At 50.0% G+C, this 21,586-nt stretch overlaps 1 protein-coding gene across 1 annotated transcript; it reads left to right on the top strand.

The window, feature by feature from the left end:
* Nucleotides 1–588: 588 nt before the first annotated feature.
* LOC140719870 (natural killer cells antigen CD94-like) lies at nucleotides 589–11,334 on the top strand. Its single transcript, XM_073034795.1, has 5 exons — nucleotides 589–743; nucleotides 2,063–2,254; nucleotides 5,037–5,179; nucleotides 7,939–8,003; nucleotides 8,583–11,334. The coding sequence occupies exons 2-5, from the start codon at nucleotides 2,152–2,154 to the stop codon at nucleotides 8,779–8,781; spliced, it is 510 nt and encodes a 169-aa protein (XP_072890896.1). The 5' UTR covers nucleotides 589–743; nucleotides 2,063–2,151; the 3' UTR covers nucleotides 8,782–11,334.
* The last annotated feature ends 10,252 nt before the right edge of the window (nucleotides 11,335–21,586 follow it).

Below are 21,586 nucleotides of genomic sequence, written 5' to 3' on the forward strand. Positions count from 1 at the left end.
ATTAACCGAAAACCGATATGTCTTTGCACTATGGGAGGAACCCAGATGACCCGGAGGAAATCCACTGGCTCATGGGGAGTATTGGAAACTCCTTGCAAGCAGCAGCGGGAACTGAACCCGGGTCGCTGGTACTGTAAAGCGCTGCGCTAACCATCACGTGTCCGTGCTGCCCTTCTCCTTGTCAGCAGCCACAAAACATAGAAACACAATGGAGTCCACGAAAATCCCCACAACATGTTCACCCCCACAAGACCGTCATTTATCTCATTCGTGAAAAATGAACAAAGCGGGCAAACAATGATACAGATAGGAAAAATAATAAACCCTTGACACTCTGTCTTTCCACTCTTACACACCCCTCTCTCTCGCTCCATTGTCTCTTCTCCCATCTCTCCCACTTTTTTTCTCTCGTCATTTCCCCTCTCTTCCCCACTTTTTCTCTGTCTCTCTCACACAACCCACTCCCCATTCACATCGAACATCGCTTCTTCTTCTCACGCGGAAATTTCCTAGGTCCTTTCCCTTCTAGTTTTCTCTCACCCATTGTCTCACATTTTCCCGCCCATCGCTCCCCTCACACCATATCCTTTCCTCTCCTTCTGTTTATCTGAATGGTCTCTCCATAGGTCCGCATAAACAGGAGCCGAACGAGAACATCGGAAATAGACTGGACCGTAAGATCTGCTTACTCTGCCTAGTGACGTCCGTCCTCTTCCTGGCAGTGGTCGGGCTGTCGATCCATGGTGAGTCGAACGGACTCCGGTTGGAGTCAGACCGTAAACTAACCGAGTGGAATGAAACATGACCGTAAAACTCTGAATCCAGACAGCCAATTCCCCGTGCATCCCATGTATTCCCATATTTTTTTAATAAGGTTCCCCTGAGGGCTCACTCAAACACCCACAGTTCCAACTTAATCAATCACATTCAGGAGACGTGGCTAAGTTTCTGGAATCAGAGAGGCTGTCAGTCCGGGGAAGTCAAGGAATTTGGACTCTCAGCGATGAGGCTCATTGTAACTGGGATTGAGAGAGGGAGGGGTGATCGTGGTGGAAGGAGAGACCGCGGCTGGTGGGTGGAAGGGAGACCCAGTGGGGGGACACGGCTGAATTCACCCACACACTGAAAGTGAACATGGGAAATATATCGAACCGTAGGATCTGCCAACTCTGCCTAGCTACTTCCGCCATTATCGTGATTGCTGACGAGCCTTCGACCCAAGTTGAGCCGAACGGGCTCCAAATGTAAATAAATTGTGATTGTAAAGCACCACAGTGACACCGACACCCCTTGACAATGACAGTAAGACACCACTCACTGTGACACCGACACGCTCCTCAACCTGACACGTTCAGCTCCGCACCGTGACAAAGACTCACTCGTCACTGTAACACCCCTTACCGAGACAGTTTCGCCCCTCAACTTAACACAGATGCACCGCTAACTGATGCAATTACCCAGACCTCACCCTGACACAAGCAAACCCCTTACCGTAATAGGGGATCCGAAATTCACAGCGAAACCTCCGTGACATTGACGCGCACCTCAGCGTGATACTGTCACACCAGTCGTAGCCATAACATGCCTTTCACTGTGAAACAGACACACCTCTCCCTGAGAGACCAGCTCACCCCACACCATGACACAGATTCTCTACCCACCGTGACACCACCAAGCCCCTCACTCTGATTTTTCCCTCTCCGTGACGTCAAGAAACCCTTCATTATGACTCGGCTCAACCCTCGACAGTGCACCTAAACACCTATCACAGTGACACCGACATTTTCCACAGAGCAACTCGGAAATGCCCCGCACGATACTGACGCAGAATCCCACTGTAAAATCAACAAAATCTTCACCGGGACTTTGATATACCCCTCAGCGTGACACAGACACGCCCCTCAATATGGTGCCTACTCCTCTCACTGTGCCACCAGCACATCCTTCACTGTGACACCCTTCACCGTGACACTGACACAACACTCTCTGTGACCTGTTCGGTAGCGTGACGCTGACTCACGTGTTACTGTAAACGCTAAACATCCTTCACCATCTCTCTCAGTATCACAGATTCTTCAGTCTCAGATCACCCGGAGAACCTGTCTCAAGAATCTCTCTGCGCTCAACTCTAATCTTTCCGATCTTAAACGAATGCACAGTGATCTCCGTCACCAGTTCACTGAGATGGAAACGAAGTACAGATCTGTCAACGAAACCAAGGCTCAAATCTGTGAATTGTTGACCAGCAGAAGAGGTGAGGCATCACTCCCCTCTTTCACCCGCTCCTCATCACAGGACAGGCATGGAGAGAGGAATCGTCATTCTGTGCTTGACATCGGGAGTGTGTGAAGAGAAGGTATGGAGAGTGATTCCCTCTGTATTTGAGCTGGTCAGTTTGTGACGCGTCTCCCTGGAAGAAGTTGTATTCTGTCACTGAACTCAGGAGAGTGTGGCGGGATGTTGTGGAGGTGGATTCACTCTGGGTCTGACTTCGGGATTGTGGGACGTAGCATTAAAATTTCCTTCTATGTCTGACTCCGGGAATGTCGGATGGGACGGTATGGATCCAGCTTCACTCTGTGCCTGACCGAGAGATTGTATGTTGGGACAGTGCCCAGAGCGAATCACCTCATGTCTGACCTCTGAAGTGTGTTATAGCACCGTGGAGAGAGAGCTGCACTGTGAATCCGGGAGTGTGTGACGGGACGGTGCAGCGGGGACTTCGCTTTGTGTCTGAATACGGGAGTGAGTTATGGGATGTTGCCGAAGGAGCTTCACTTAGTGTCTGATCCCGGGAGTTTGTGATGAGACGGTGTGGAAGGAGTTTGTATTAAAAAATGGCGTAAAGGAAGAAAGCAGAGGGTAGTTGTGGAAGGAAAGTATTCTGCCTGGAGGTCGGTGACTAGTTGAGTGCCGCAGGGATCTGTCCTGCGACCCCTGCTGTTTGTGATTTTTATAAATGACCTGGATGTGGAGGTGGAAAGATGGGTGAGTAAGTTTGTGGATGACACGAAGATCGGAGGAGCTGTGGATGGAGCTGTATGTTGTCGAAGGTTACAAGAGGATATAGACAGGCTGCAGAGTTGGGCATAAAAATGGCAGATGCAGTTCAATCCGAACAAGTGTGAGTTGATGTATTTTGGAAGGAGAAACCAGAAGACTGAGTACAGGATTAATGGTCAGTTACATAAGAGTGTGGATGAACAAAGTTCACCTTGGGGTTCAAATCCATACATCCCTCAAGGACCCTGCGCAGGTTGATAGGGTAATTAAGAAGGCCTATGGCATGCCAGGCTTCATTAACAGAGATATTCAGTTCAAGAGTAGAGAGTTCATGTTACAGCTCTGCAAATCTCCGGTGAGACTGCGCTTAGAGTATTGTGTTCAATTCTGGTCACCTCATCATAGGAAGGATGTGGAAGCTATGGACAGGGTGCAGAGGAGATTTACCAGGATGTTGCCTGATTGGTGAACAAGTCATACGAAGCAAGGTTAGCAGAGCTGGGACTTTTCTCTTTGGAGCGTCGAAGAATGAGAGGGGACTTGATAGAGGTCCACGAGATTATAAGAGGCATAGATAGGGTGGTTAATCAGTACCTGTTTCTCAGGGCACCAATAGAAAAAAACACCAGAGGGCATAGGTACAAAATTTAGGGAGGGAAGTTTAGGGGAGACATCAGGGGTAAGTTTTTTTTTTACACAGAGGGTTGTGATTGCCTGCAATGATTGCCAGGGATGGTGGCGGAAGCTAAAACATTAGGGGTATTTAAGAGCCTCTTGGACAGGCACATGGATGAAAGAAAAATGGAGGGTTTGGGGTAGTGTTGGTTTAGTGCATTTTTTAAGTATTATATGGGTCAGCACAACATGGAGGGCTAAGGGACTGTACTGTGCTGTAGTGTTCTATGGTTTTATGCTTCTATGGAGTAACACCGAGAAACTGACCGCGGAGGGGTGTGACTGGACGGCGTTCAGGAAATTTCACTACACGTCTGAACGCTGGAATGTGTGATGAGGCCATGGTGAAAGAGATTCACTCTGTGTCTGATCCAGGCAGTGCGTGACGAGACTTTGTAGAGGGAGAAAACTATATGTCTCTCTCCGGGAGTGTGTGATCGGACGGTGTGCAGGGACCGTAAAGCTGTGTCTCACCCCGTGTGTGCTTGATGGGACTCTGTGTTCGACCCAGTTGCGTGTGATGAGAAGCTACTGCAGGACGTGGAGAGGGCGAGTGCCTTTGACGGCGGGTGGGGAACGTTATGTGTTTGTCTGACACCGGTAACGGTGACGCGTGCCTGGATGGTGTTCCGCTCTGTGTCAGATATCTCTGTGATAGGACTGTGGAGGGAACTTCTCTCGTTTATTGACCCCTGTGATGTCACCGGTAGACATCATGCTATGGTTGACCACGGGAGTGTGCGGCGGGACGAAGCAGAGAGTGTTTCATTTCCTATCCGACCACGGGAGGTTGTATTGGGTTGGTGTGGAGGGAGGTCTACTTTGTGTTTGTCCGCAGTACAGTGTGATGGGAGAGTGCGTAGGGAGCTTCACTCTATGTTTGACCCAGGGAGTGTGTGATAGTGCAGATTAGGGTTAGGGTCGTGAGTGATGGGACAATGCGGAAGGAGCATCACTCAGTGTCTGACACCGGGACAACATGATGTGACCGTGAGACAAGAGCTTCATTCTTCGCCTGTCTCCGAGAGTGTGTGACGGGACATGGTGTACGGAACACAGACCCGTCAGGAAGTGTGTGATTGAATGGCCTGCAGGGACTTTCACTCCATAACTCATGGGATGGTGCCGAGTTAGTTTTATTGCATGTCTGATCTTGGGAGTGTGTGATGGGACTGTGTGGCGGGAGATTCACTTTATGCCTGACCGGAGGAATGCGTGATGGGCCGGTATGAAAGCAGCGACACCTGCTGTCTGAATCCGGGATGGGAGATGTGGAGGGAGGTTGAATTTTACTGATCCCATTCGGTGCAATGGGAGTTATGGAGGGAGATTCGCTGTTTTTTATTGCTGATTTGCAGAGCAAACGTGTCCTCAGAACTGGATCGGAAACGTAAATCGGTGTTATTTCATATCCTCCTTGGAGAAACCTTATGATGGAGCAAGGGAACATTGTTCAAACTTTGATGCAAGGCTCCTCGAAATAAATTCAAACCAGGAAGAGGTATGTGATTCCCGGAGTCTAATATAGACTGAATCTAGATTGAATCATTCCACACCGTCCCATCACACACTCCCGGTATCTGACACAGAGTGAATCTCCCTCCGCACCGTCCCATCACACACTCACGGGGTCAGACACAGAGTGAATCTCCCTCCACACCGTCCCATCACACACACCCGGGGTCAGACACAGAGTGAATCTCCCTTCACACCTTCCCATCACACACTCCCGGGGTCAGACACAGAGTGAATCTCCCTCCACACCGTCCCATCACACACTCCCGGGGTCAGACACAGAGTGAATCTCCCTCCGCACCGTCCCATCACACACTCCCGGGGTCAGACACAGAGTGAAACTACCTCCACACCGTCCCATCACACACTCCCGGGGTCAGACACAGAGTGAATCTCCCTCCACACCGTCCCATCACACACTCCCGGGGTCAGACACAGACAGAATCTCCCTCCGCACCGTCCCATCACACAGTCCCGGGGTCAGACACAGAGTGAATCTCCCTCCACACCGTCCCATCACACACTCCCGGGGTCAGACACAGAGTGAATCTCCCTCCGCACCGTCCCATCACACACTCCCGGGGTCAGACACAGAGTGAATCTTCCTCCGCACCGTCCCATCACACACTCCCGGGGTCAGACACAGAGTGAAACACCTTCCACACCGTCCCATCACACACTCCCGGGGTCAGACACAGAGTGAATCTCCCTCCACACCGTCCCATCACACACTCCCGGTATCAGACACAGAGTGAATCTCCCTCCACACCGTCCCATCACACACTCCCGGGGTCAGACACAGAATGAATCTCCCTCCACACCGTCCCATCACACACACCCGGGGTCAGACACAGAGTGAATCTCCCTTCACACCTTCCCATCACACACTCCCGGGGTCAGACACAGAGTGAATCTCCCTCCACACCGTCCCATCACACACTCCCGGGGTCAGACACAGAGTGAATCTCCCTCCGCACCGTCCCATCACACACTCCCGGGGTCAGACACAGAGTGAATCTCCCTCCACACCGTCTCATCACACACTCCCGGGGACAGACACAGAGTGAAACTACCTCCACACCGTCCCATCACACACTCCCGGGGTCAGACACAGAGTGAATCTCCCTCCACACCGTCCCATCACACACTCCCGGGGTCAGACACAGAGTAAATCTCCCTCCACACCGTTCCATCACACACTCCCGGGGTCAGACATAGAGTGAATCTCCCTCCACACCGTCCCATCACACACTCCCGGGGTCAGACACAGAGTGAATCTCCCTCCACACCGTCCCATCACACACTCCCGGGGTCAGACACAAAGTGAATCTCCTTCCACACCGTCCCATCACACACTCCCGGGGTCAGACACAGAGTGAAACTACCACTGGAAGCAGAATTAGATTCAGGTTTATTATCACTGCCATTTGACGTGAAATTTGTTACCGTAGCAGCAGCAGTTCAATGCAATACATAATCTAGCAGAGAGAGAAAAATATAATAAATAAAATAAAACATAATAAAAATAAACAAGTAAATCAAACGCGTACATTGAATAGACTAAATTAAATGTAAATAAAAACAGAAATGGTCTAGATTATGAGAAGTGAGGTAGTGTCCAAAGCTCTAACCCATTCAGGAGTAGGATAGCAGAGGAGAAGAAGCTGTTCCTGAATCACTGAGTGTGTGCCTTCAGGCTTCTGTACCTCCTACCTGATGGTTACAGAGAGAAACGGGCATGCCCTGGGTGCTGCAGGTCTTTAATAATGGACGCTGCCTTTCTGAGTCTCCGCCTCCTGAAGATGTCCTTTGTACTTTGTAGGCAAGCGCCCAAAGATGGAACTGACTAGATTTACAACCTTTCGCAGCTTCTTTCGGTTCTGTGCAGTAGCCCTTCCACACCAGACAGTGATGCAGCCTGTCAGAATGCTCTCCACGCTGCAACTGTAGAAGTTTTTTTTTAGTGTGACCGAATGTAGTCCCTCCACGCCGTCCCGTCACACACTCCCGGGGACAGGAAGAGAGTGACACTCCATCTACACCGTCCGATCACACATTCCTGGCAGCAGGCACTGCGTGGATCCACCTCTGTACCATTTCTTCTCATTTTCCCGTGGTCAGGTATGGAGGGAGGCTAAATGGAACGCTGACATTGGACCAGCATGCGTTTGTCTGAGGCTCGGTTGTGGGGGCGGGGGGTCGATACTGCCTCCGGCCCGGTCAAACTGAATAATCTCCATTGTGTGGGTGTGGCCCGGTTACAAATCAATCCCAAGAAATAACCAGCAGAACACCATTTGCAATTAAACGATTGGGCTTTATGATTCCTCATTTGTCTTTGGGTTATTACAGAAAACAAAGAAAAAAAGGGCCAATTTTAACGAGACAGTCTAATGCGTTCCTTGGAGCTCACTGTTTTCCCGTCCGTCCGTTCTCTATCGATTTCCCCCGGGCGTGGTCCACTCCCGACCCCATTCCATGTCCGCTCAGGCCTGCAGTCTACGATTACCCCGTTCTGGCATCTTCTCTCTCCATCTTCTGCCGAACAAAAGCCCGCGAGTCCCTCGCTCTCGGTCTCACAGGAAAGAAAACCCCTCCCATCATTGGACACCACTCATTCCAAAGCCCCCGTTATCTCTCGTCATAACACAAACACACTGCTGCTACAGAGAACCCATTACATTAGCAGTGAAACATTTCCCAGGGTTTTGCATGCACATTAATCGAAGGGATTTACTTTCACAGAATTTTATTTCCATCTCTATCGGCTACGGACCCGGAATTTACTGGATTGGGAAATGCGGAGAAGGGTGAGGTTTGGACGGTTGCAGGTCGGTGGTGTGGGATCGACACGAGGCCGTGGGGAGAGAGCCGGGAGTGGGATTATTTTTCAGACTTACAGATTTACGCTGTGAGTCAGTTTGGAGACTGACACGAGGCCGTGGGGAGAGTGTGGGTCAATGGGATAAGATCGGAGACTGACGCAAGGCATTGGGGAGAGAGTGGGTCATTGGGATTAGTTTGAGTATTGACACAGATTTGTGGGGAGACAGTGGGTCATTGGGATTAGTTTGGAGACTGACACGGGGCTGTCAGGAGAGTGGAAAAGTGGGATTAGTTTGTTGCCAGATGTCGGGTTGTCGAGAGAGGGAGGGGGAATGGGATTAATTTGGGAATTGACTCGAGATTGTGGGGGAGATCAGTGTACTGGGACTCGTACGGCCAAGAAACCGGAGCTGTGGGGAAAGCGCGGTATCATGGGATTAGTGCAGAGTCTGACAAGGGGCTGTGGGGAGAGCGCAGATTAGTGGGATTAGTTTGCCGACGGTCTCCGGTTATCTGCTGGAGCTATTTTGTCTCTGTTGAAATTGTCTGACCCTCTTTGATAGGAATGTGGCCTCTGATCTTCTTTACAAGATGTTCTATGAACCATCCACCTGCAGCAAGTGTGACTCGTCCCGTGACAATTTCCATTGCAAAAGGAAATACAGATTCATCTGTGAGAAGTCGGCACATTTATACCCGGATATTCCTGAAGAGATCCGAGGTCTCTGTCAACAGCCTGTCGGGTCGACTTCAATCATGTGACTACACCCCGCTACTCCTCATTCAATCTACCCCACTGTCACTCTGCCATCCTTTCATTCCCACCCACCCTGTCTTGCCCTCATTCCTACTCCAGTCTCCTCCTCTACTCGCATCCCGATTCTTCTCACTACTCTCCCTACCCTTCGAGAGTACTCTTCTCCCCTACCGCCTCCGCTCTACCCCGCTCCCCCCCATTTATTCTCCCTTTCTACTCCTCGTCTCGCTCTGCTATTCTTCTCACCAACTTATTCCGTTTCTCCACCCTCCTCTCCCTGTCAGATCCCATTATCTGACCCTCCTCTCTCCGTTCTCTCCACACACCCTCACCTCAATTCTGTGCACTCTAAATTCCCCAACACAGGGGAAAAAGACTGTGCACATTCACCCTATCTGTGCCTCTCCTGGCTTCATACCCACGCTCCAAGGAACACAGACCCATCCTTCTTGCCGGCTCTCCATAATCCGGACACTCGACACCCAGCAACATCCGCGTAAATCTCCGTCAGCGCTCTTTCCAGCTCAGTGGCAACTTTCCTACAGGAGGGCGACGAGAACCGAACACCACCCTTCAAGTACGACCTCACCGGCGCCTTGAACAATTACAACGTGCCCTTAGCACGCTGCAAAGATGCAAATTTAACGTAAATTGGAAAACAAAAATAAATACTGTAAAAAAGGTGAATACCGAGGGACTGTTCAAGTGTTCAGCAGGCTTTCGCAATCCGATGGCGGAGGGGAAGCAATTGCTTGTAAATTGTTGAGTTTACAGGCGCCTGTACCCCCTCCCCGATGGTACCGATGAGCACAGGGCATTTCCCGGCGGGAGCGGGACCTCGCTGATGGATGTGGTCTTCCCGAGGCATTCCTGCTTGAACATGTCCTCGATGGGGGGGAGGATTTTGCCCGTGAAGGGGTTGGCTGAGCCTAGAACCCTCTGCAGCCTCTGGCGACCCTCTGCGTTGCAGCCTCCACACCAGGCGGCGATGCGACAAGTCAGAACGCTCTCCACAGTACATCCGGAAAAATTCGCGAGTCCTCAGTGACAGACCACATCCCCTCCAACCCCTAACCTTGCAATCCCCTCTGTACCGAGAGAGATATGGATGGTGGAGAAGGCAAGGGCCGAGTAGAGTCTAGAATACATTCCGGCTCAGACTCGAAATAAACAAGACCACAGTGATGAAATCCAAAGATAAAGTCACAAACAGCAGTACAGGAAATGGATCCCGTACGGTTGAGCACTGAGTGCTCGGCGCGAGGCCTTAACCGACAGACATTCCATGAACATTGTCAGACAATAATTGGCAGTCTGAGTCTTAAAGGGAAAGTGACAGCGAACTACTCTCCGAGGAATGGGAGTCTGAAAACCTGGATACCTGAGGCTGTTCTGTCAGGAATATGACACGTTCTTCGTGTCACATGAATGTGTCGTGCCCAGTGTAGACCCTCTGAGATGCTGATACCCAGTATCCCAGGAACTTCAAATACCATCATACGACAGAGTGGTAGAATTAAGCCATTTGCTCCATCGGGTCGGCCCACCATTTGATCATGGCTGATCCACACTTATTCCCAATGTCCAGCCTTCCCTCCGTTCTCTGCATGCTCTGTCTGGTCAGGAATCTATCACTGATCGACCCTTATTCCCAATGTCCAACTTTCGCTCCGTTCACTGCATGCTCTGTCTAGTCAGGAATCTATCACTGATCGACCCTTATTCCCAATGTCCAGCTTTCGCTCCGTTCTCTTCATGCTCTGTCTGGTCAGGAATCTATGACTCTCTGTCCAGTAGCTTCTCGTCCACGGCCGCGTGTAACAACGAATTCCACATCTTCATCGGTCTCTGGCAAAATTAATTCCTCCCAATCTCTGTTGTGAATTGACATCCCTCTATCCTGTGGCCGTCAAAGGTATGTTTGGAGAAAAATAGGTGCACGATTTCATGAAAAGAACACCTCTCCAACTGTTAAGGACGGGGGTGGATCGATCATGCTTTGGGCTTGTTTTGCAGCCAGTGGCAACGGGGAAACTTTCACAGGTAGACGGAAGAACGCATTCAATTATTTACCAGCAAATTCTGGAAGCAACCATCACACCACCTGTAAACATGCTGAAGATGAAAAGAGGACGGTTTTTACAATAGGATAATCACACCAAACACATCCTAAACTCAAAATCCACAACGAACTATTTCAAGAGGCGTAAGCTGAATGTTTTGCCATGTCCCTCACTGTCCCCCGACCTAAACATGATCGAAAATCTGTGGATAAATCTCAAAAGAGCTGTTCATGCAAGACGGGCAAAGAATCTCGCCGAACTAGAAGCCCTTCGCACGGAGGAATATGTGAAAAATCCCCCAAACAAGAATTGAAAGACTCTTAGCTGGCTACAGAAAGCGTTTAAAAGATGTAACACTTGCCAAAGTGGGTGTTACTAAGTACTGACCGTGCAGGGTGCCCAAACTTTTATTTTGGGCCCTTTTCATTTTTTTGTTATTTTGAAACTGTAAAAGATGGAAATTAAAAAAAAAGGTAATCTTGATTAGATTATTAAAGAAATACGTCATCGTTAACATTATGCCTTTTGGAAATCAGGTCCTCTTTTATTCTCTTCGCTATTCACAGCAACAAAACTTTTGACCGGGGTGCCCAAATTTGTGCATGTCACTGTAGGGGCAAACTGTTGGTAGGTTTGTTTTCAGTTTATTTATCGTTTCCTTCTTTATAATTGCACAGTTAGAACAGTAGGTATGCCTGGCAGGGTAGTTGAATGCTCCTCTTGCAGGATCTGGGTCGGCAGGGAGACCTCCAGTGTCTCTGACAACCTCGCCTCTGACAATTGCATCCGGATGCAGATTCCAACGCTCTGATTTATGGAGTTGGAACTGCTATTGGATGAACTCAGGGTCATTCGGGAAGGTGGGGGGATGGTCGAGAGACATATTGGGAGGAGGGTAGACCCCATATGCAGTTCACAGGAAACTGGGTGACAGTCAGGAGGTTGAAAGGTGTTAACCAGCTAGACACACTGTAGAGTACCCCTGTGTCCAACTGGCTTAATAACAGGTTTCTGACTTTCTATACGTCTGGGTGGGGGAGACGAGTGGAAATGACCGAGAAGAGGAAAGTCTCACAGTTCCAGTCTCTGGCACCGAGTCTGTGGTTAAGAAGGGAAGGCGAGATGAAACAAGCTGTGGTTATCGGCGATTCCTAGTTTGGGGAAATTAACCGTGGTTTTCTGTGCAGGACAGAGATTCCTGCAGGGTATTTTGTCTCCCGCGTGCCAGGGTCGCGACCTCTCCGATCCTGTCCTCAGCAATGGCAAGTGGGAGGGTGAGCGGGCAAAGTTCTGCACGGGCTGGTGTCGCCGGAAATAGGAGGGTAAACGAGATCAACACGTGGCTAAGGTGTTGGGGTGGGAATGAGGGCTTCAGATAGTTGGATCACTGGGGCTTCTAAGGAAGGTGAGAACTGTGCATAAGAGAGCGTTTCAATCCAATCCGAGTTTAATTGTCATTCAACCATACATCAGTAAAAATGCATCAGGATAAATAGAAAGCACACGGTGAATATCAGTATTTATATGATCACACAATTTAGACTGTATATACATTCACATGTATGCAAATACATTTATGCAAATCTGAAGTCGACCATAACAGAGCTTGTCTTCTGCAGAGCGAACACTGGGGGGCAGCATAGACTGCTGCCTGGAGGACGCAATACACCGCTCCGCGTTGCGCCGCTCCTTCATTTTCTCCGCCAGCGAGCAACTCTCAGTTTGCACCTGCACCGAAGTAGAAGTAATATCCCAGCGTGAGTTTCGTCATTAGAAAGGGGGAGTGGTGGGTTTAAACTTCAGCCGGGTTCTGAAACAAGATTCTGATAACAGATAGTGAAGTGGTTGTTGTGAAAGATGTTGTTCAGACCTCAGATAAAGTCAGGAAGGAAAAGGTTGAGCCTGCTGGGACTCATGTTCTGAGATGCGTCCATTTCCATGCAGGAAGTATTGTACGAAAGGAAGATTAGCTCAGGGCAGGGCCCAACGCCTGGAAGCATGATATTATAGCAATTAGTGAGAGTTGGTTGCAGGAACGGCAGGACCGTTAGTTCATCTTTCCCGGTATCTGCTGTTTTAGTCGTACTAGTACGGGGATAATTCAAGGGCTACGGTTATATTGAACTAGTCGTTGAATATATGATGGCAATGGTCAGTTAGGACAGAAAGGAGAACTCGTCCACGTGAGGACTTAAGGGTGGAGCTGAGGAATAAAAAGGAATGAACTCGTTCATGGGGCAACAGTCCTGGGAGTTTAGAGGAACAAACCTGTAAGAGGTCGCAGCCTGTTGCAAGAAGCATATCGCTGTGATCTTGGGTGATTTTAGCAGGAATTGACTGTGAGTCCCATACTGTGAAAGGACCAGTGGGATAGCTTGTCAAGCGTTTGGAAGAAAGTTGCCCGAATCAGGACGTTTTAAGTCCCATCGAGGGAGTGCAATACTTGATCTCCTACTGCGGAATGGGACAAGGCAAGGGACAGAAGTTTGTGTAGGGGACGACTTTGCATCTAGTGATGGTGATGCCATTAGGTAAATGGTCATTATGGAAATGGATAAGTGTGACGTTGAGTTTAGTTTCCGAATTTGAGAAAGACCAGCTTTATTGGGGTCAGGAGTGAACTGCCAAGTGTGGATCCGGTCAGGCTGTTTTCTGCTGTTCATCGCAAGTTGGAGCGGAAGCGCTGTTCAGCCTCAGTGTAGAGGGGAAAGGACCAGACAGTGAATAGATGGAGGCGTTGAAGGAGAGAGCGACTTCAGTGAACAAGATTGGGTTGCCGAGAAACTGACCAACAAAGTAGATGGGAGTTGGGACTGGGCTTGACGTTTCTGAGTTCCCTAATTCATTTCTGGTCGCCCCGTTACAGGAAGAGTGTGGGTGTCTTTGGAGAGGATACAGAAGGGATTCACTAGGATGCTGCCACGAATCGAGAGCACAGTCTATAAGCAGAGATCAGAAAGTTTTTGCTTCTTTGCTATGGAGCGGCGAAGGCTGAGAGGCGTCAGAACAGAATGCGGAATGAGAAATGCATGACCATGCTCATGGGGCTACATTACAGGCCAGCCAACAATCCACGCGAATAGAGTTAAATGATGTGATTGTGAAGGGAGGATCTGAAGCCAATGTCGGAAACGCGAGTGTGTGATTTGACGAGGAAGAGGGAGCTTAACTCTGTGTTTGTACAAGGGAACTTATACAGATTAAAGAGGAGCAGGTGCTTTCTGTCTTGAGGCAAATCAGAGCAGATAAATCCCCGGAACCTGACAGGGTTTTCCCTCGGACCTTGAGGGAGACTAGTGTTGAAATTGCAGGGGCCCTGGCAGAAATATTTGAAATGTCAATATCCACGGGTCAGGTGCCGGAGGATTGGAGGATAGCTCATGTAGTTCCATTGTTTAAAAAAGGCTCAAAAAGTAAACCAGGAAATTATAGGCCGGTAAGTTTGACAACGGTAGTAGGTAAATTATTGGAAGGAATACTAAGAGATAGGATCTACAAGTATTTGAATAGACAGGTGCATATTAGAAACAGTCAGCATGGCTTTGTGCGTGGTAGGTCATGCTTAACCAATCTATTAGAGTTTTTCGAGGAAGTGACCAGGAAAGTGGATGAATGGAAGGCAGTGGATGTTGTCTACATGGACTTCAGTAAGGCCGTTGACAAGATCCCGCATGGGAGGTTAGTTAGGAAGATTCAATCGCTAGGTATACATGGAGAGGTAGTAAATTGGATTAGATATTGGCTCAATGGGAGAAGCCAGGCAGTGGTAGTGGAGGATTGCTTCTCTGAGTGGAGGCCTGTGACAAGTGGTGTGCCACAGGGATCAGTGCTGGGTCCATTGTTATTTGTCATCTATATCAATGATCTGGATGATAATGTGGCAAATTGTATCAGCAAATTTGCTTATGATACAAAGATTGGAGGTATAGTGGACAGTGAAGAAGATTTTCAAAGCTTGCAGAGGGATTGAAGCCAGTTAGAAGAGAGGGCTGAAAGATGGCAGATGGAGTTTAATGCTGATAAGTGTGGGGTGTTACATTTTGGTGGGACTGCTCAAAATAGGACATACATGGTAAATTGCAGGGCATTCAGGAATGCGGTTGAACAGAGTGATCTAAGAATAATGGTGCATGGTTCCCTGAAGTTGGAATCTCATGTGGATAGGGTGGTGAAGAATACTTTTGGTATGCTGGACTTTATAAATCAGAGCATTGATTATAGGAGTTGGGATGTGTGGTGAACTACATGTACCTGTCTGGACTGCTCCTGTGGCTCCTCCCACAGACCCCTGCTGACTGCTCCTGTGGCTCCTCCCACAGACCCCTGCTGACTGCGCCTGTGGCTCCTCCCACAGACCCCTTCTGACTGCTCCTGTGGCTCCTCCCACAGACCCCTGTATAAAGGCGATTGAGGTCTGTGTCCGGCCTCATTCTCCAGGATGTAGTGTTGTTCATTCTTCCAGTCAATAAAAGCCGATATCTCGCTTCTTACGTCTCAGAGTGAGTTATTGATGGTGCTTCAGGATGTAATGTTAAAATTGTACAAGGCCTTGGTGAGGTTAAAATTGGAGTATTGTATACAGTTCTGGCCACCGAATTATAGGAAAGATGTCAAGAAAATAGAGAGAGTACACAAGAGATTTACTAGAATGTTTCCTGAGTTTCAGCATCTAAGTTACAGAGAAATGTTGAACAAGTTAGGTCTTTATTCTTTGGAGCGTAGAAGGCTGAGGCGGGACTTGATAGAGGCATTTAAAATTATGAGGGGAATAGATAGAGTTGACGTGGATAGGCTTTTTTTCCATTGAGAGTAGGGGAGATTCAAACAAGGGGACATGAGTTGAAAGTTAGGGGGCAAAAGTGTAGGGGCAACAAGAGGGGAAATTTCTATACTGAGAGAGTGGTAGCTGTGTGGAACGAGCTTCCAGTAGAAATGGTATAGGCAGGTTCGATATTGTCATTTAAAGAAATGACAATATGGACTGGAAAGAAATGGAGGGTTATGGGCTGAGTGCAGGTCGGTGGGACTAGGTAAGAGTAAGCGTTGGGCACGGACTAGAAGGGCCGAGATGGCCTGTTTCCGTGCTGTAATGGTTATATGGTTTTATGGTTATATCTCTCTCGTTACAAAACGAATTAGAGCGTTAGGAGTTTGAGGGGATGTGGTCTGTCATTGAAGACTCGCAAATTTCTCAGAGTGTACTGTGGAGAGCGTTCTGACTTGTCGCATCGCCGCCTGGTGTGGAGGCTGCAACGCAGAGGGTCGCCAGAGGTCGCAGAGGGTTCTAGGCTCAGCCAACCCCATCACGGGCCCAAACCTCCCCCCCATCGAGGACATGTTCAAGAAGGAATGCCTCGGGAAGACCACATCCATCAGCGAGGACCCCCTCCCGCCGGAAAATGCCCTGTGCTCATCGGTACCATCAGGGAGGGGATACAGGAGCCTGAAAGTTCAACAGTTTACAAGCAGTTGCTTCCCCTCCGCCATCAGTTTGAGAACTCGCCCTGAACACTTAAACACTCCCTCGGTAATCACTTATTTTTGCAGTATTTATTAACTTCCCCGATTTACGTTAATTTTACATCTTTGCACCGCATTGAGTCACGTTGTAGTTGCAGGAAAGGTCGGTGAGGCCCCGCTTGGAGGGCGGTGTTCAGTTCTGGTCACCGCATTGAGTCACGTTGTAGTTGCAGGAAAGGTCGGTGAGGCCCAGCTTGGAGGGCGGTGTTCAGTTCTGGTCACCGCATTGAGTCACGTTGTAGTTGCAGGAAAGGTCGGTGAGGCCCCGCTTGGAGGGCGGTGTTCAGTTCTGGTCACCGCATTGAGTCACGTTGTATTTGCAGGAAAGGTCGGTGAGGCCCCGCTTGGAGGGCGGTGTTCAGTTCTGGTCGCCCTCCTGTAGGAAAGACGCCACTGAGATGGAAGGAGTGCGGGGGGAGATTTACGAGGATGTTGCCGGGTCTCGAGGGTCTGAGTTATGGAGAAGAGACGAGAAGAATGGGACTTTGTTCTTTGGAGCGTGGGTATGAAGCCAGGGGAGGCACAGATAGGGTGAATACACAGCCTTTTTTCCCCTTGGTTGGGGCATCGAGAGCTAGTATGCACAGCATTGAGGTGAGAGTGGGTGGAGAGAACGGAGAGAGGAGAGGCAGGGACTGGGGTAAGAGAGAGATAAATGGGGAGAAGCGGAATGAGTTTGTGAGAAGAAGGGCAGAGTGAAAAGAGGAGTGAGTAGAAAGGAGGAGTAAATGGGGAGAGCGGGGGAGTTTGGGGCAGGGAGGGGAGACGAGTGGTCTAGGTGGGGAGAGGGAGAGTAGGGGGAGAATGGGGATGCAAGTAGAGGAGGAAACACGGGTAGAAAGGAGGGGATGATAGGGTGGGAGGGTATGAAAGGATGGGGGAGTGAGGGTGAGGTATATTGAATGGGGGGAAGTGGGGTGAAGTCACTTGATTGAAGTCGGCCCGAAAGGCAGTTGACAGAGACCTTGGACCTCTTCAGGAATATCCGGGTACAAATATGCCGTCTTCTCGCAGATGAATCTGAAATTACCTTTGCAACTGTAACGGTAACTCGATCCGCACTTACTGCAGGTGGGCGTTTCATAGTTTAACTCGTACAGAAGATCAGAGGCCACATTCCTGTCAAAGAGGGTTAGACAATTTCAACAGAGACAAAACAGATCCAGCAGACAACCGGAGACCGTCGCCAAACTCATCCCACTGATCTGCGCCACTCTCCACAGCCCCTTGTCAACCTCTAAACTTATCCTATGATACCGCGCTCTCCCCTCAGCCCCGGGCCCATCGCCGTACGAATCCCATTACAACGCTCTCCCCTACAATCCCGAATCAGCTCCCAAATTAATCCCGCTGCACCACTCACCCCACAATCCTGTCTTTCTCCAAACTGATCTCACTGACTCACTCTCTCCCCACAGATCTGTGTCAGAACTGAAACTAATCCCACTGCCCGACTATATCCCCACGACCTCGTTTCAGTCTCCAAACTAATCCCACTGTCTCACTCTCTCCACAACCCTGTCTTTTTCCAAACAGATCTCACTGACGCACACACCCCCCACAGATCTATGTCAGAGCTCAAACTAATCACACTGTCCGACTCTATCCCCACGACCTCGTTTCAGTCTTTAAACTCATCGCACTGACCCAGCTCCACACCACAGAGCTGCAACAGTCCAAACCTCACCTGTCTGCGCATTTTCCTATCCAGTATGTTACGTGTCGTTGGATAGCGTTGGAAACAAACTTCTGTGAAATTAAATCCCTTCAGTTAATGTTTAGAAACAGACTCTCACAATGCATATACATGTGAATGGACGGTATAGAGAGGGAAACACCAATTGACTGAGCTCGGGAGTGTGGAGTGAGTTTCACTCTGTGTCTGACTCCGGGAGTGTGTGATGGGACGGTGTGGAGGGAGATTCACTCTGAGTCTGACCCCGGGAGAGTGTGATGGGACGGTGTGGAAGGAGATTCAGTGTCTGTCTCACCGCGCGACCTCTAGATTATTGATATCTCTTCTCGCGGTAAGACATACCTTTTCCTTGTTTGAATTTATTTCGAGGAGCCTTGAATCAAGTTCCGAACAATTTTGCCTCGCTCCATCATAAGATGCTCCAAACGTCGATATGAAATAACAACGGTCTTCATTTTCGGTCCATTCCTGGGGACACGTTGACTCTGCAACTCAGGAACAACAAACCGTGAATCTCCCTCCATAAATCCCGTTGCATCAGCTGGGATCAGAAAAAGTTAAACTCAGCACCGTCCCATCACACACCCCCCGGGTCAGACACAGAATAAATCTCCCTTCACACCGTCCATTCACACACTCCCGGGGTCAATGTGAAACTCCATCCACACCGTCCTATCACACTCTTCTGGGATAGAACGCAGACTGAACCTCACTCCACACAGTCACGTCACTCATTCTCGTTGTCCTTCGGCATCAGCTCTTCCCACAGTCAGAGTCAGACGCAAAGTGTAGTAATTCAGTATCCGACCTGCCGCATCACGCACTCCTGAGATCAGACAGTAGGGGACGCTGTTTCCACATTGTCCATTCACACTTTCCAGGGTCAGACACAGGATGAAGCTACCTTGAATTGTCCAACTTCCGGTAATTACCTCCCCCTGCCTTCCCTTATCCCATGTTCACTATGCCTCCTCCTTCAGTTACCTATCAGCTCATTCCTGCCTCCGCCTGGCGGTGGCAGATCAGTCTGTGTCTGCCCACGAGAGTGTGTGATGGGACGGTGTGGAGTGAGATTCACCCTGTGTCTGAACCCGGGAGTGTGTGATGGGACGGTGCAGAATGAGATTCACTCTGTGTCTGACGCCGGGAGTGTGCGATGGGACGGTGTGGAGGGAGATTCACTCTGTGTCTGATCCCGGGAGTGTGCGATGGAACGGTGTGGAGGGAGATTCACTTTGTGTCTGACCCCGGGAGTGTGTGATGGGCCGGTGCGGAGGGAGATTCACTCTGTGTCTGACCCCGGGCGTGTGTCATGGGACGGTGCGGAGGGAGATTCATTCTGTGTCTGACCCCTGGAGTGTGTCATGGGACGGTGCGGAGGGAGATTCACTCTGTGTCTGCCCACGGGAGTGTGTGATGGGACGGTGCGGAGGGAGATTCATTCTGTGTCTGACCCTTGGAGTGTGTGTGCGCATGGTGTGGAGGGAGCTTCACTTCGTTTCTGACCCCGGGAGTGTGTGATGGAACGGTGCGGTGTAAGCTTCACTGTTGTCTGAGCCCAGGAGGGTGTGATGGGACGGTGTGGAGGGAGATACACACTGCGTCTGACCCCGGGAGTGTGTGATGGGACGATGAAGAGGGAGATTCACTCTGTGTCTTACCCCGGGAGTGTGTGATGGGAAGGTGTGGAGGGAGATTCTCTCTGTGCCTGACCCCGGGAGTGTGTGATGGGACGGTGTGGAGGGAGATTCACACTGTGTCTGACCACGGGAGTGCGTGATGGGACGGCTTGGAGGAAGATCCACTCTGTATCTGAACCCGGAATGTGTGTTGAGACGGTCTGGAGGGAGCGACATCTAGCTATACGACAGTGTGGGGGAAGATTCAGTCTGTATCTGAGCCAGGAATTATGCGATGGGAAAGTGTGGAGAGAGATTCTCTCTGGTCTGACGCGGGGATTGTGTGATGGGACGGTGTGGAGGGAGATACTCACTGTGTCTGATCCCGGGAGTGTGTGATGGGACGGTGTGGACGGAGATTCACTCTGTGTCTGACCCTGGGAGTGTGTGATGGGACGGTGTGGAGGGAGATTCACTCTGTGTCTGACCCTGGGAGTGTGTGATCGGACGGTGTGGTGGGAGATTCACTCTGTGTCTGACCACGGGAGTGTGTGATGGGACGGTGTGGTGGGAGATTCACAAGAAGGAGTAGGGGATAGGCTGAAAAGGTGAAGAAGGAATGTAAGGAGAGAAGGCGGCGGAACATTCCCCGGGTCAGACAGAGAGTGAGATTCCCTCCACCCCGTCGCATCACAGTCCCGCGATCAGACGCAGAGTGCAATTCCCTCCACACCGTCCCATCACACAGTCCCGGGGTTAGATACAGAGTGATGCTCCCTCCCCACCGTCCCATCACACCATCCCAGGATCAGGCTCAGAATGTAGCTCTCTCCACACAGTCCCATCAAACACTCCCGGTGTCAAACAGAGAGTAAAACAGTCTCGACACCGTCCCTTCACACACCACTGGGCTATTTAAATCTCATTAAGAGGTGGAGACGGAAGCTCTGTGAGAAGCTGTTTTTTTTTTAACTGATATTGGTAAAGATGCTGGACTGTGGAGGTGCATGACGTAGTGCGCTAAAGTTTTAAATGAAAGACCGCCATATACCGCGACAATAGTCGGAGTGGACTGTGTCAGAGTGGGTCGGCTTTGGCTCAATCTGGCTTCGGAAGAACAGACAGAGGCGGGGCGCAACTGCGCAAGCGCGTGAAAGTCGTCCAGTGAGGCAGCGGGAGAATTTAAATAGCGAGCGGAGGCTGACTCAGGGCGAGCACTGTTGTCCCTGATGACTACACATGCAAAAGGTGCATGGAGCTGCAGCTCCAGACAAACCGTGTTAGGGAACGGGAGCCGGATGAACTTCTGATCATTCGGGAGGCAGAAGCAGAAATAGACAGGAGTTTCAGGGAGATAGTCACCCCTAGGAATCAGGAGACAGGCAGTTGGGTGAGTGTCAGGAGAGGGAAGGGGAATAGACTGGAAAAGCAGAGTACCCCTTTGGCCGTTCCCATCAACAATAAGTATACCGTTTTGGATACTGTTGGTGGGGACGACCAACCAGGGACAAGTTGCAGTGGTTGCGTTTCTGGCACCGAGACTGGACTCTCAGCTCAGAAGGGAAGGAGGGAAAAGAGGAGAGCAATAGTGATAGGGGATTCGATAGTTAGTGGGACAGATAGGAGGTTCTGTAAAAGAGATCGAGAATCTCGGATGGCCTGTCGCCTCCGTGGTGCCTGGGTCCACGGTATCTCGGATGGAGTTCTCAGTATTCTCAAGAGGGAGGGTGAGCAGCCAGATGTCGTGGTGCATGTAGGGAACAATGACGTGTGTAGGAAGAGTGAGGAGATCCTGAAAGGTGAGTTTAGGGAGCTACGTGCCAAGTTAAAGGACAGGACCTCCAGGATAGCAATCTCAGGATTGCTACCAGTGCCACTTGCAGGTGGGTTTAGAAATAGTAAGATAATGCAG

The sequence above is a fragment of the Hemitrygon akajei genome, unplaced genomic scaffold (assembly GCF_048418815.1).
Source record: "Hemitrygon akajei unplaced genomic scaffold, sHemAka1.3 Scf000033, whole genome shotgun sequence".
Classification (NCBI taxonomy): domain Eukaryota; kingdom Metazoa; phylum Chordata; class Chondrichthyes; order Myliobatiformes; family Dasyatidae; genus Hemitrygon; species Hemitrygon akajei.